Source organism: Podarcis gaigeae, assembly GCF_964106915.1.
Source record: "Podarcis gaigeae genome assembly, chromosome: Z".
NCBI classification, from domain to species: Eukaryota; Metazoa; Chordata; class Lepidosauria; order Squamata; family Lacertidae; genus Podarcis; species Podarcis gaigeae.
The window spans coordinates 17,923,514-17,936,030 of record NC_139691.1 but is presented as its reverse complement, the minus strand read 5'-3'; the positions used below and the strand labels follow the sequence as shown (position 1 = coordinate 17,936,030).

General features: G+C 47.6%; 1 protein-coding gene across 10 annotated transcripts in view; it reads right to left on the bottom strand.

The window, feature by feature from the left end:
• The window catches only part of RXRA (retinoid X receptor alpha), a 124,220-nt gene that overhangs the window by 27,633 nt on the left and 84,070 nt on the right, over window positions 1-12,517 (bottom strand). For all 10 annotated transcript variants that reach the window (XR_014560173.1, XM_083722337.1, XM_083722339.1 and 7 more), the window contains 2 exons: window positions 3,137-3,287; window positions 1,363-1,542 (listed from right to left, as the gene is read on the bottom strand). Coding sequence is in view for 9 of the 10 variants with exons in the window: in XM_083722337.1 (XP_083578463.1) it covers window positions 1,363-1,542; window positions 3,137-3,287 (331 nt within the window). In the remaining variant the exon portion in view is untranslated. The remainder of the gene's footprint in view (window positions 1-1,362; window positions 1,543-3,136; window positions 3,288-12,517) is intronic.

Genomic DNA, 12,517 nt, shown 5'->3' with positions numbered 1-12,517 from the left:
TTTTTCCTTTAAAATGTAAAGCAGTATGGAAATGGAAGTAACAATAGAAATAAAAGTAGTAGTAATATTAGTAATGGTAGTAGTAGTGGTAGTAGTAGGAAGAAAAAGAAGAGAAGCCCTATTCAAGAAAAATGGCATCTACACATTCCATGGCGATCATATCCTAGGTTTAAGATTCCACGCGGTGATTAGCTTATATATCTGAGTTTCTCCTAACACTGGTCCTGGCTCACTTGACCACTGAAACTACCTTGCAGGGTAGCTTAAGCCAATGGAAAATGAGACACTGGTAAGTTACAGAAAAACTCCCAAGTTGCAACCCCATTCTGCCGCAGAGTTTTTTCTAACCTTTCTCCCTAATACAGTGGTACCTCGCAAGACGAATGCCTCTTAAGACGAAAAACTTGCAAGACGAAAGAGTTTTTCGTTTTTTGAGTTGCTTCGCAAGACGAATTTCCCTATGGGCTTGCTTCGCAAGACGAAAACGTCTTGCAAGTTTGTTTCCTTTTTCTTTTCAATGCATTCCTATGGGAATCCGTGCTTCGCAAGACGAAAAATTCGCAAGACGAAAAAACTCGCAGAACGAATTAATTTTGTCTTGCAAGGTACCACTGTATAGTATTTCATAGCAGGGGGATTAAGAACATAAGACATCACAGTCACCAACCAGATGCCCTAATGGGCAACCCACCCGCAAGCAGGACGCAAATACAAGCGCTTTCTGCCACCCTGTAGCTTCCAGCAACTGGGATTCAGAAGTATTTCTGCCTCAAACCATGGACAATCACGGCTAGTAGCCTGCTATAGTATTGCCCTCCATGAATTTGTCCAATCCTATTTTAAAGCCCTCCTGGATAATTAGATCCACATTTAAAGCCATCTAAGATTAATATATGGGATACCATTTTTTTAAAATGACAACTACACTCCAACTTACAAACACATGAGAACCTAAGACCCCTTCCATATCAAATGCCCACCAAGCCAAGTGTCCTGCATTACAACAGCACTCTCCCCACAGTGTGTTTTCCAGCCATTGGCATTCAGAAGTATTAGTGCCTTCAACTGTGGAGGTAAAGCATTGCCACCATGGCTAGTGGCCACTGGTCACCTTATCCAACATAAATTCATCAAATCCTCTTTTAAAGCCATCCGAATGTCGCTAGTCCTCACTGCGTATTGTAGGAGCAAACACCATAGTTTTAACTATACACTGCATGAAGAAGTGATTCCTTTCGCATGTCACGCATCTCTGGATATTTGGCTTCCTCTGTGTTCTAGCATTGCCGTAAGCAGTTCAACCCAGAACCCTGCCACCTAATTTTGGATCTCACAAAGTCTTGAGCCGCCTTCTCGCCTTACCTTCCCGCTTCATGCCCATCGCAAGACACTTTTGGTACCGGCAGTACTGACACCGGTTCCGCTGCCGCTTGTCGATTAAGCAGTCCTTATTGTCCCGGCAGGTGTACGTCAGGTCCTTCCTCACTGTCCTCTTGAAGAAGCCTTTGCAGCCCTCACAACTGTACACCCCATAATGTTTACCTGGGTGCGGGGACAGAGAAAGAGCAACAATACGGTGATAATGAGGCTAACTTGGTCATGAGGTCGTGCGCATAGTTAAAAAACCCATAGAGCTGAAGCAGGAAGTTGGAAGAGTGCCGCTCTATCCCATTTTCTCTTTTAGCTCTATGGGCTTTTCCTGGCTCAGGAGGGGTATAGGATTCAGGTATGTCATTGATTGCAGGAAGGTTAGAGAATATTTTTATCTATTAAATTTATATACCACCCTTCAACTGAGGATCACAGGATGCTTTACAGTATAAAAACACAGAAATACATAACATAGCAACAAGCAAAAACAATAGCCCCCCACAGGTTAAAAGGCCATAGATTGTTTAATTATCCAAAGGCCTGGGAGAAGAGGGATGTTTTTGCCTGGCGCCTAAATATAGGCAACGAAGGCGAGCCTCCCTGGGGGAGCATCCCACAAATGGGGAGACACCACAGAAAAGGCCGGTTCTCAGGCTGCCACCCCCCAGACCTCTCATGGAGGAGACAAACAAAGTGATTACAGAGTCTGGGTTGGTTCATATGGGGAGAGGCAGTCCTTGAAGTATTGAGCCATTTAAGGATTTATAAGTCAAACCCAGTACTTTGAATTGGGCCCAGAAACTAATTGGCAACCATTGCAGGCAGCCAGGATTGGCATAATATGTTCAACCATCTTGCCCCGGTGAGCAACATGGCTACTGAAATCTGCACTAGCTGAAGTTTCCAAACCATTTTCAGAGGCAGCCCCATGTATAACACATTGCATTAGTCTAACCTGGAGGTTAACATAGCATATGGCTGCAGCTGGGCCACCAGCTGAAGCTGATGGAAGGCATTCTGCACCACTTAGGCCACATGAGCCTCAAGCGACAGCAAAAGATCCAGCAGTACCCACAAGCTACATACCCGCTCCTTCAAAGGGAGTAACCCCATTAAGAGTAGGCAACCTCCCAGCCATCCGGTCCAGGAAACCGCCCCCTAGCAGTGCCTCTGTCTTATCAGGATTGAGCTTCCGTTTGTTGGCTCTCACCCAGTCCATTACCAAGGCAAGACTAGAAGCTTGGCTTGTTTCAAATTTATCCAGAGGCGGGGAAGAAAGATAAGCTAAGGTGATACAATTAGTGTTTAAAAAGCCCTTAAGAATTTTGGGCCGGTTTACCTACAAGATGACCTATTCCACGTTGTAAGAAATGGATTTTTGTGTGTGACAGCACCTAAACTTTTAACCTTTTGCCTCTTAAGTGAAGGCAGGGGCCTTCACAGTACTCTTTTCGGGGCTTGCTAAAATCCCATTTGAGTTTGTTATTTATAATTTATATATTATATATTTATAATTATTTATTTATAATTGTTATTTCAACCTTTCAAATTTCTTAAATGATTATCAATTCTACTTAGGGACAATTTTATCGTTTTGCAATCAAGCAGTGTAAATTTTGTGAAACAAATAAGTACAAATTAATCCCTAATTTGGTGTGAATTAGTTCTGATCTTTCTTAGCATAGAGCAACTCCCAAGCTAACACTCATTGCTGCCCCACATATCCTGCCTCCCCCTGGAGGGTGTTTGAAAACATTGGCGCTACCTGAAGATCTGTCTCCACAAATGGCACATATGTGCTTGGTGAAGGAGGCCATGGCAGATGATGGGTGCACTGGAACTTTGAGGACCCCGTTGATTCCCAACGGAGGCTTGATATCTTCTGTGCTGCTGACAGGGTTCATTGGAGAATTGAGCTGAAAAAGAAAAAAAGGAAACAGGAGGCATCAAGCGAGAGAACTATGCATAGGGACATGTAGGCAATGCACTTCAAAACAGCGGACTTCTCTTCAACTAACTGTGTAGCACAAAGGCATACCATATGTGTAAGGTAAACCTAAAGGGACCCCTGACCATTAGGTCCAGTCGTAACCGACTGGGGTTGCAGTGCTCATCTCACTTTATTGGCCGAGGGAGCCAGCGTACAGCTTCCGGGTCATGTGGCCAGCATGACTAAGCTGCTTCTGGCAAACCAGAGCAGCACACAGAAACGCCGTTTACCTTCCCGCTGGAGTGGTACCTATTTATCTACTTGCACTTTGATGTGCTTTCGAACTGCAATCCCAGGATAACAGCTGTGAGAGCACAACCTTGACATTTAAAAAGACTAAGAAACCTGGAGCCCCTAGGTCACTCTCAGAATGTACTCTATGCCGAAGACGGATCTGAAACCACATCTATCCAAATGTTCCAATACGTACAATACTCCAAACTAGTTCTGAATAAAGGGCTGATTCAAACAGGAATGCAAGAAGCTGCATTATCCTGAGTCAAACTGAGAGTTGATCTAGCTCACTGCAGCTTACACTGACTGCTAATTCTCAACCTCTGGGGATAGCTCAGTTGGTAGAGCATCTGAATCGGTCCCACCTCCCTGCAGAGGGGAAGGGTTGTGAAGAAGTCCAGTTGCACCAGGAAGTGATCGGACCATGGGACTTCTTTTGTTTTGCTTTTGCTTAGTGTTGGATCACCAACATCCATAGAGGTGAACACCAAGTCTAAAGCATATCCGCGACTATGTGTTGGGCCAAACCTATTCAGGGACAGCCCCATGGAGGCCATGCTTTCCATGAAGTCCCAAGCGGCCCCTTGTAAGGTCGTGTCGGCGTGGATATTAAAATCCCCTAGGACAAACAAACTAGGTGTCTCTAGGAGAACATCCGCCACGACCTGAAGCAGCTTGGGCAGGGAATCCTTGGTGCAGCTGGGAGGTCGGTACACCAAAAGGAATCCTGTACTGCCCAACGTCCAGAACATGCACTTAGAAATCTGGGTCTTCCCAATAGGATGCCTGGTGCAAGCTAATGACTTCCTAAAAATCACTGCAACCCCTCCTCCCCGCCCACATGACCTGGGTTGTTGTGCGTAAGAGAAACCTGGTGGATAAGCAGTGGCAAGGACAGGCCCATCTGCTTCATCCAACCAAGTCTCTGTTACACATGCCAGGTCAAGTCCTCCATCCACGATCAAGTCATGGATGGTAGTGGTCTTGTGAACCATTGACCTGGCATTGCAGGGCCAGGTAGATGGAATTCAGGGCAGGCAGACTTTATAATGCTGCCCCAGCAGTTGGACCACGCCCAGCTGGGGCAGTAGCTGTTCCCACTTCTCCTGCCTGCCCAGGGTCCTGGCCCCTGCAGTACTCTCTGCAGTCCTCTTTGCTTCTGTAGCAGCCACAGCAGCAGCAGTCCTCCAAGTGGGGGAGACAGCAGCCCCCCAACAACCACAGCAGCAACAGGAGGAGTCTCTGGGTGGGGGAAGATGACAGCCCCCTTCAACAGCCACAGCAGCAGCAGGAGAGTCTCCAGTTGCTGGAAACCCCAGAAGGGGGGAAGGGCTCTTTGTTCTCAGGTCCTGCTTGTGGGTTTCCCATATGGGGCATCTGGTTGGCCACTGTGAGAACAGGATGCTGGACTAGATGGGCTCCCTTTGGGCTCATCCAGCAGGACTCTTCTTACATTCTTAGGTTTTGTTTAGGGAAGTGTGGATTGCATAGGTTCGCCTTTATCACGAAGCCAATAACATCTCTGCCGAATTCGGCATGCACATATATCAAATATCTATCTGCCCCCACCGTGGAGTCACACATTGAGATCCTGTAGTGGTGCCCCAAAAGAAGATGTGTGGCTTTTCTGGAAGCCATCCCAGCCAAACTGGGCTTCCCCCCTTTCTAAACGTCTGAGATCAGCACTTTCTGTTTCTCTCTCCGCCCAGTCCTGTCTCCGCCTGAGGACTGAACCCGCCTGGTGCAAAAAAAATTTCCTGTTGCAAGTTGGCTGCCTTGTTTCCTCTCTTTATTTTGGCAAGGAATATGTGGGCGTGTTTTTTTTTTTTCTTTCCATGGGGGAAGGGAAACCCAGTTGCTTCTTTGCAAACTGCCTGGTGATCACCAGCTCAGAGGAAGAGCAAGGAGTGGGGGTTAGCCTTGCTAAAGTCACAAGTATGTTATTTATCTCAGCGTGGAAGAAAAAGATTCAGCTAGCATTCACATAGACCTTTTCTGTTTAATTGTTATTATTATTTTACCTCATTTCTATTTCACCATTCCTCAAAGGAGCTCAAAGCATGGAGTTGCCCCTCTCCATTTTATCCTGACAACAACCAGTATAGGATCATATAACTCCAGAGTTGTAAGGGTCATCTAATCCAACCCTTTGCAATGCAGGAATCACAGCTAACAGATCCTTGGAAAAAAAGCCACCCAATCTTTGTTTAAAATCCTCCAACGAAGGTGAGTCCACCACCTTCCAAGGGACTCCATACCATTATCAAGCAGCTCTTACTTGCAGAAAGTTCTTTCTAAGGTTTTAGTTGGAAATTCCTTCCTCACACTTTGAATCCATTGGTTTGGGTCCTCTCCTCCCTTCTGGAGCAGCAGGGATAGAAAAGTTGGTGGCCTCCAAGTGTGGTTGGACCACAGTTCCCTGACCACTGGGCTACACTGCCTGGCAGTGAATGAAAAACCGAAACTGTTCAGAAGCTTTCACTTGGGGACTTTGTGCATCACGGCTTCAGAGTCTGAGTGCTCAACCACTTTTTCCCCATCACCTGTCCACCCAGGCTGTACACAGCAAAGGCGATGCTCCGCATGAGTCAGCAAGAAACCTCAAGCCACGGGCAACTCAGCTCCCAGGAACGGGAACCTCCCAAGGTTCCTCTTTCAGTGGCTGGCCCCAAAACCACGACACATCCTGGGGTCTTCCCCTCTCCCACCCTGGCGCCAAGAAGTCCTTCCTCTTCTGTGCTCAAGCGCTCCAAAGAGCATCTGATGAGGGACAGCGGATGGATTTCTTCATTCTGCTTTTTGCAAGTGATCAAGCCAGATCCAACCTTCCTTCCCAAAAAAGTGTGTGGGAGGTTTTGACTGAGAATAGAGCCTCTGAGCATGACTAAGAACATAAGATGCCCTGCTAGATCAGACCAATGGCCCATGTACTTCAGCATCCTGTTCTCACAGTGGTCAACCAGAGAAACTATAGCAAGCAGAACCCAAGCCCAAGAACCCTCAACCCTCCTGTGGCTCCCAGAAAGTGATATTCAGAAGCATTGCTGTCTCCAGCTGCAGTAGCAGAGCAGAGCATCCTGGCTAGTAGCCCTCATTAGCCCTCTCCTCTGTGTGTTTGTCTAATCATCTTTTAAAGCCATCCAAGTTGGTGCCTCCTATGCGAGCAAGTTCCATAGTTTAAACATGCGCTGTGCAAAGAAGTTCTTTTCTATGTCCTAATAAAAGTTAGTAATGTTTGGAGTAAATTTACCTGAACATCACCCCCTATTTTTTGGTGTATGCTGGGTGATTTATTATTATTATTATTGTTTTAGTAAGATTTTTATCAAGACTTTTCATATAATCTAATACATGGCAATAAAATAACCTAACTAATCTAAACAAAAATAAAAACAGAAAAAAGAATGCAAACTCCTCTCTTCACAGGTAGATCTTAACTTTTGTCCCTGCGCTGGGTGACTTTGATTTTAAAAGTTATGAGGGGGAATTATCATTGTTTGTGGATCAGAATACAACTGTTGTTGTTATCAATAGTATCAATATCCTGTCTTTTCTCCAGACCAGGTGGCTTTCACAAATTAAAACAACAAATTAAAAAAAGTCAGTTCCAAAAACCTCCCAAAAAACAACAACATTCACCTGCTGGTGGAGGACGACAAGGAGGGAGCCAGTCCTCCTCCTTGCAGGCTTCCCCCAGCTGGGGCACCTGGTGGACCACTGTGAGAGCAGGATGCTGGAGCAGATGCACCACTGGCTTGATCCAGCAGCCAGGCTCTACTTAATTTCTTAAGCAGATGTTTGCAGATAGCTCCTGGTTTAATCCCTGGCATGCCCAGTTTGGGCTGGGAAGGTCCCTTGCCTGCACCCCTGGAGAGCCATTGCTGCCAGTCCATGCAGGAAATACTGAGCTACTAGATTGGGGCCGGCAAGGTTTACTCCAGCGGAGATCCCTCTGTGGGCTCGATCACGCACGCGTGTGTGATTTCCAGCATCTGTGCAGATGTGATTTTCAACATCTGCGCATGCACAGACACGTTTTCCGGCGCCGTGAAAGCAATTCCCCTCGCTGCGCTGGTTTAGCGCAGCGCGTGGGGACTCACCAAGTGGCCAGCTCAGTTCAGGGGCGGCGTGTGGCCCGGTTAAATGACCCCCGTGGGCTGCTTGTGGCCCATGAGCCTTAGGTTGCTGACCCCTGTACTAGATGGACCAGTGGCCTGACTCAGCATAAGACCACTCCTTATTTAAACTAGAACTTTAGAACCAATGAGGGCTAGAATCTTAATTTATTCCGGAGGAAGGGCCTCTGAAATCCTGGATAGCCACCGCATGTCAACGCAGACAATACTGAACCTAGATGGACCCACAGTCTGATGCAGTTTAAGGAAGCTTTCAACTTTTTTTTATATACACACACACACCGAAGGACAAACACCTGTCTAAGAAATTCCCTACTGTTGCCTTTAAGAGGAAAGACATCCACAAAGTTAAATGCATCCAAGCATCAGCTACCTCCCTTGGCTCGGGCCCCCGCCAAGTCCTTGTCAGAATGGCCTAAGGGATGACAGGCAATCTCCACAGGCTGAGCCCAGAACAGCCTGGCAGTCCAGGAGCAGCAGCAACAGAAAGGGGAGGGGGCTAAATATTAAAAGAGAGGAGCAGCAGCCGCCACCTGCTCTGCACATCACAGCCTCAGAAGGAACCAGGAAGCCTCGGAGTCCAAATCCAAGCTGAAGTTATGGCAACGCGCTCACTCACCAGCCTGAAGCTGCTTGTAAAGGGGGTGTCCGTGATCCCTTGTGGGTAACTTCCTAGGGGTCGCATGACAGCGTCAGGCAGGGCCAGAGATATTGTAGTTGGGAAAGGTTCAGGGAATGGCAAGCAAAATGGCTCTCCTATGAGGAAAGGCTGAAGCATTTGGGACTTTTCAGTTTACAGAAAAGGCAAGTAAGAGGTGGCATGATAGAATTTTATAAAATTATGTGTTGTCACATGGAGAAAGTAGATGGGAAGAAGCTTTTCTTGCTTTTTCAGCTCGTGTAATGTAGCTGAAAGGTGGGAGATTCAGGATAGATAAGAGAAACTTTTTCACATTGTGCAGAGTTAAACTATGGAACTCCGCCGCACGACGGTGCAGGCAGTGGTGGAGATTCATGGAGGAGAAGGATATCAATAGCTATTAGCCCTGATGACTATGTTCTTCCTCCATAGTCAGAGGCAGACATGCTTCTGAATCCCTGTTGCTGGAAACCTAGGAGGGGAGAGGACTCCTGTACTTGGGTCATGCCATTGAGGCATATGGTCAGCCACTATTTTCTTAAAGAGGGAGGAAGAGAGGGAGAGAGGCTTGCAGCACTGGCCATTTTCACAAGCCCCTTGTGCCAAACAAAGCAGGGTCCCTGAAAGATGCCACTGTGGGCATTGCAAAAGACAGTCTTGTGGAGAGAGGGAGGAGACAGGGAGGAAGGAAGCAAACCCTGATGGCTTTGACTCAGCCCACAACCAGACATCCTCCAACTGTCCTTCTGCTCTGCTAGGTCTTCAGCGCTGACAGAGCATAACCTGATTGCAAGTGGCACCTGCCATCTGATGCTCAACACCTTCCATCAGTGCCACCTCTGCTTGAAGGTGGGGGCACACACTTCATTAACTCCCTAGCTTCATGGGGCGGGGGGGGGGGGCAGTGCTGAGCAGGATTCTGGAGGGGAGGTGCAGAGGGGAAGCAAAGGATGCAATTGTCTTCTTTGCACAGATGGCATCGTATCTCCTTCCTTTCCTCTCCTATCTTCCTTTTTGTGTGTCTGTGACACAGATATCACTAAGCTACGTCCTTTCTGTAACAATAAAAGATTCTAGTCCTCATAATTCTGGGCTGCAATAAATAGGAACTTAGGAAGCTGCCTTCTATCTAGTCAAGACCATTGCAATGGTCCATCTGGCTCAGCACTGTCTACACTGGCTGGCAGCAGCTCTCAGATAGGGGATTCTTCCTTCCCCAGTGTTACCTGAGGATGCCAGGAACAGAACCTGGAACCCCCTACATGCAAACCAGCTGCTAAGTCCTTATTCCCATAAAATTAAAGAAAGATTCTAGTCCTCAAAAGACTGGGATGAGTTAACTGGAACACAGAACCCAAGACATCTGTAGGTTCTCTAAGTCCTTCCTACAAAAAAATTAAAGTTAAATCCATGTGCTCCTAAGCCTGTGCTGAAGTGAAATACATCTGTAGGTTCTCGAAGTCCTTCCTACAAAAAAATTAAAGTTAAATCCATGTGCTCCTAAGCCTGTGCTGAAGTGAAATAGGTGCACGAAACCTAGGACATTTTGCACACAAAGCAGATCCTCTGGGCCTGAAATGCCTCCCTTTCTCCCATAAACAAAACCTCTTAACAGCATTACAATGGAAAGGAAAGATGCTGGAAGGAGAGAGGCAGATTGCAGGAGTCATTAGGGCGTGAGCATCTTAAGCATCTCCTCCAGGAAAACCACTTAAGACGGGCCATGAGTAAATGAGAGCTCCTCCTTCTGAGCCAGCAGGAACTGGAGGGGCTCTCCATGAGAGCATCCTCTGACAAGCTCTTTTTCCTCCCTCCTCCCCCTCTATCTCTCTCCCCCCCTTCTGTTTATTTCCGGTCTTCTGCATCGCATGACCACCTCTAAAAATAGACAGAAGCGCAAGGCAGCTCTCCTCCGGGAGATGTGGAGTGAAAGTCAGGAAGATGGGTGGAAAGGGGGGCAGAGAAGGAGCTGCCTTCTACCAAATCAGACCCTTCAGTCCATCCACCTAGCTCAGTGTTGCTCACACTGGTTGGCAGCAGCGGCTCTCCGTGGTTTCTTTCTCCTAGCCTTACCTGGAAATGCTGTTGGGGACTGAAGCTGGGACCCTTCTGAATGCAAAGCAGATTCTTTTGGCACTCCCCTCTAAAAACACATCAAGATTCAAGTCCTCATGGTTCTAAATAAGGAGCTGGTTTAAATAGGAAGGTAAGAAGCTGCCATAAACGGAGTCAATATTACTGGTCCATCTAGCTCAGTATTGTCTACACTGACTGGCAGTAGCTGTCCAGGGTTTCAGGCAAGGGGCCTTCCTGGAGATGCTGCCAGGGATTGAATCTGGGACCTTCTGGATGAGGAGCAGATGCTCTACTACTGAGCTACAGCCCTTCAAAGGAGGTCTGAGTACATCCAGGTGGCTGAGCATCACAAGATCCACCCAGAGATGAGCAGGCTGTCTCTTGGAGGAGTTTTCCAACTCTTTCTCAACCCCAGATAGATGATAGATAGATAGATAGATAGATAGATAGATAGATGATATAGATAGATAATCTCCTGGAGGGGAGCTGGAATAAATAACACAACAGTGACCAGCAGGTGGTGGCAAATTTCCTGATCAGCCCTTCTTTCCTTGCCCCCCTCTGCACCAGTCCCCCCTCCCCACTGCATGCATGTGCAATGCAGAGCCAGCCAAGCCAAGCCAAACCAAACCAAGCCAGCAACAGGTGTCAGTCTTCGTCAAGCTTGTACTATTTTTATCCACAGGGCTTATCTCCTTGTCGTGGGAAGGCTTTTTTTGATGTAATCTTCCATCCTCTCTCTCTCTCTCTCTCTCTCTCTCTCTCTCTCTCTCTCTCTCTCACACACACACACACACACACACACACACACACACAAACCGGCCACCCAATGTCTCTCTCTCTCTCTCTCTCTCTCTCAAGAAGGAAAACAAACTGCTGCGGCTGCTGCTGCTGCACAGGAGGAAATAAGAGCCTGGGCTTGAAAGACACTCTGACATCCAGCCAGAGAAAACTGGAGCTAAACTGAAAAACTTGCTGCCGCAGGAGGCAGCAATAACCAACCACTTGGACGGCTTTAACAGAGGATGGACAAATACATGGAGGAGGGGGGGCCTACTGATAGCTAGCAGCCATGATGGGTGTGATCTGCCTCCACAGTTGGAGGCAGCAATGCTTCTGGACACCACTTGCTGCAAACCGCAGGAGAGTTGCTGTAGGGCTCAGGCCTTGCTTGCGGATTGAGGCTCCAACTTGAGCAGAAGATTGTGGGGTGGCAGCGGCGGCAATGACATGCACATGACATGTGCATGACGCAGTGGTGAGCAAAGGGGCTGAACATGGCAGCAGCAGACATGGCAGCAGGAGGAGGAGCCACCAGCCATGGAAGCTGCACCACACTCAGCTCCACATTCGGCCTCCTCTGCAAATGATTGTTCTCAACATTCTCCATAATATTTTATGAGATGGGGAGAAGGGATCTGGGTCCCTTATAGTTGGTGCCTATGCTTGCAGACTTCCCATGCAGGCATCTGGTTGGCCACTGTGAGAGCAGGAGGCTGGACTAGATGGGACACTGGCCTGATCCAGCAGGACTCTTCTTGTACTCTGATATTGAAGTGAGTATACAGCCAGCATGACTTGTAGCCACTGACAAGACTTGTCCTTCATGAATCCATCTGGTTGGTAGCCAACTGTCTTGGGAGACAATGGAGAAGTGCGCCCTTTGAGTGAAGTTAAATTGCTGGAAGGTTACAGCACCTGATGTGGCTGCAGAGACCAATACGGGAGAGACGTCTTGTTACCAGTCACCACCGTGGCAAATTCCTATGTGTTATGTTTGCTTAGGAATACAGCTAGCTAGCTCAGTATGGTTGACACTGACGGGCAGCAGCTCTGCAGGCTTTCAGGAAGTGGGCATTCCTCAGTTCTACCAGGAGACAGCAAGGATTGAACCTGGAGTCTTCAGAATACAAAGCAGGTACTCTGCCACTAAGCTCTGTCCCTTTCCTTAAAAATACAAGTAAGATTCTGGTCCTCATGGCTCTGAATAAATGACTGAATTAAGTGGAACATAGGATGGTGCTCTGCCACTCAGGCAGAGCCCTTGCTTCCCTTCCGCTGTCCTGAATC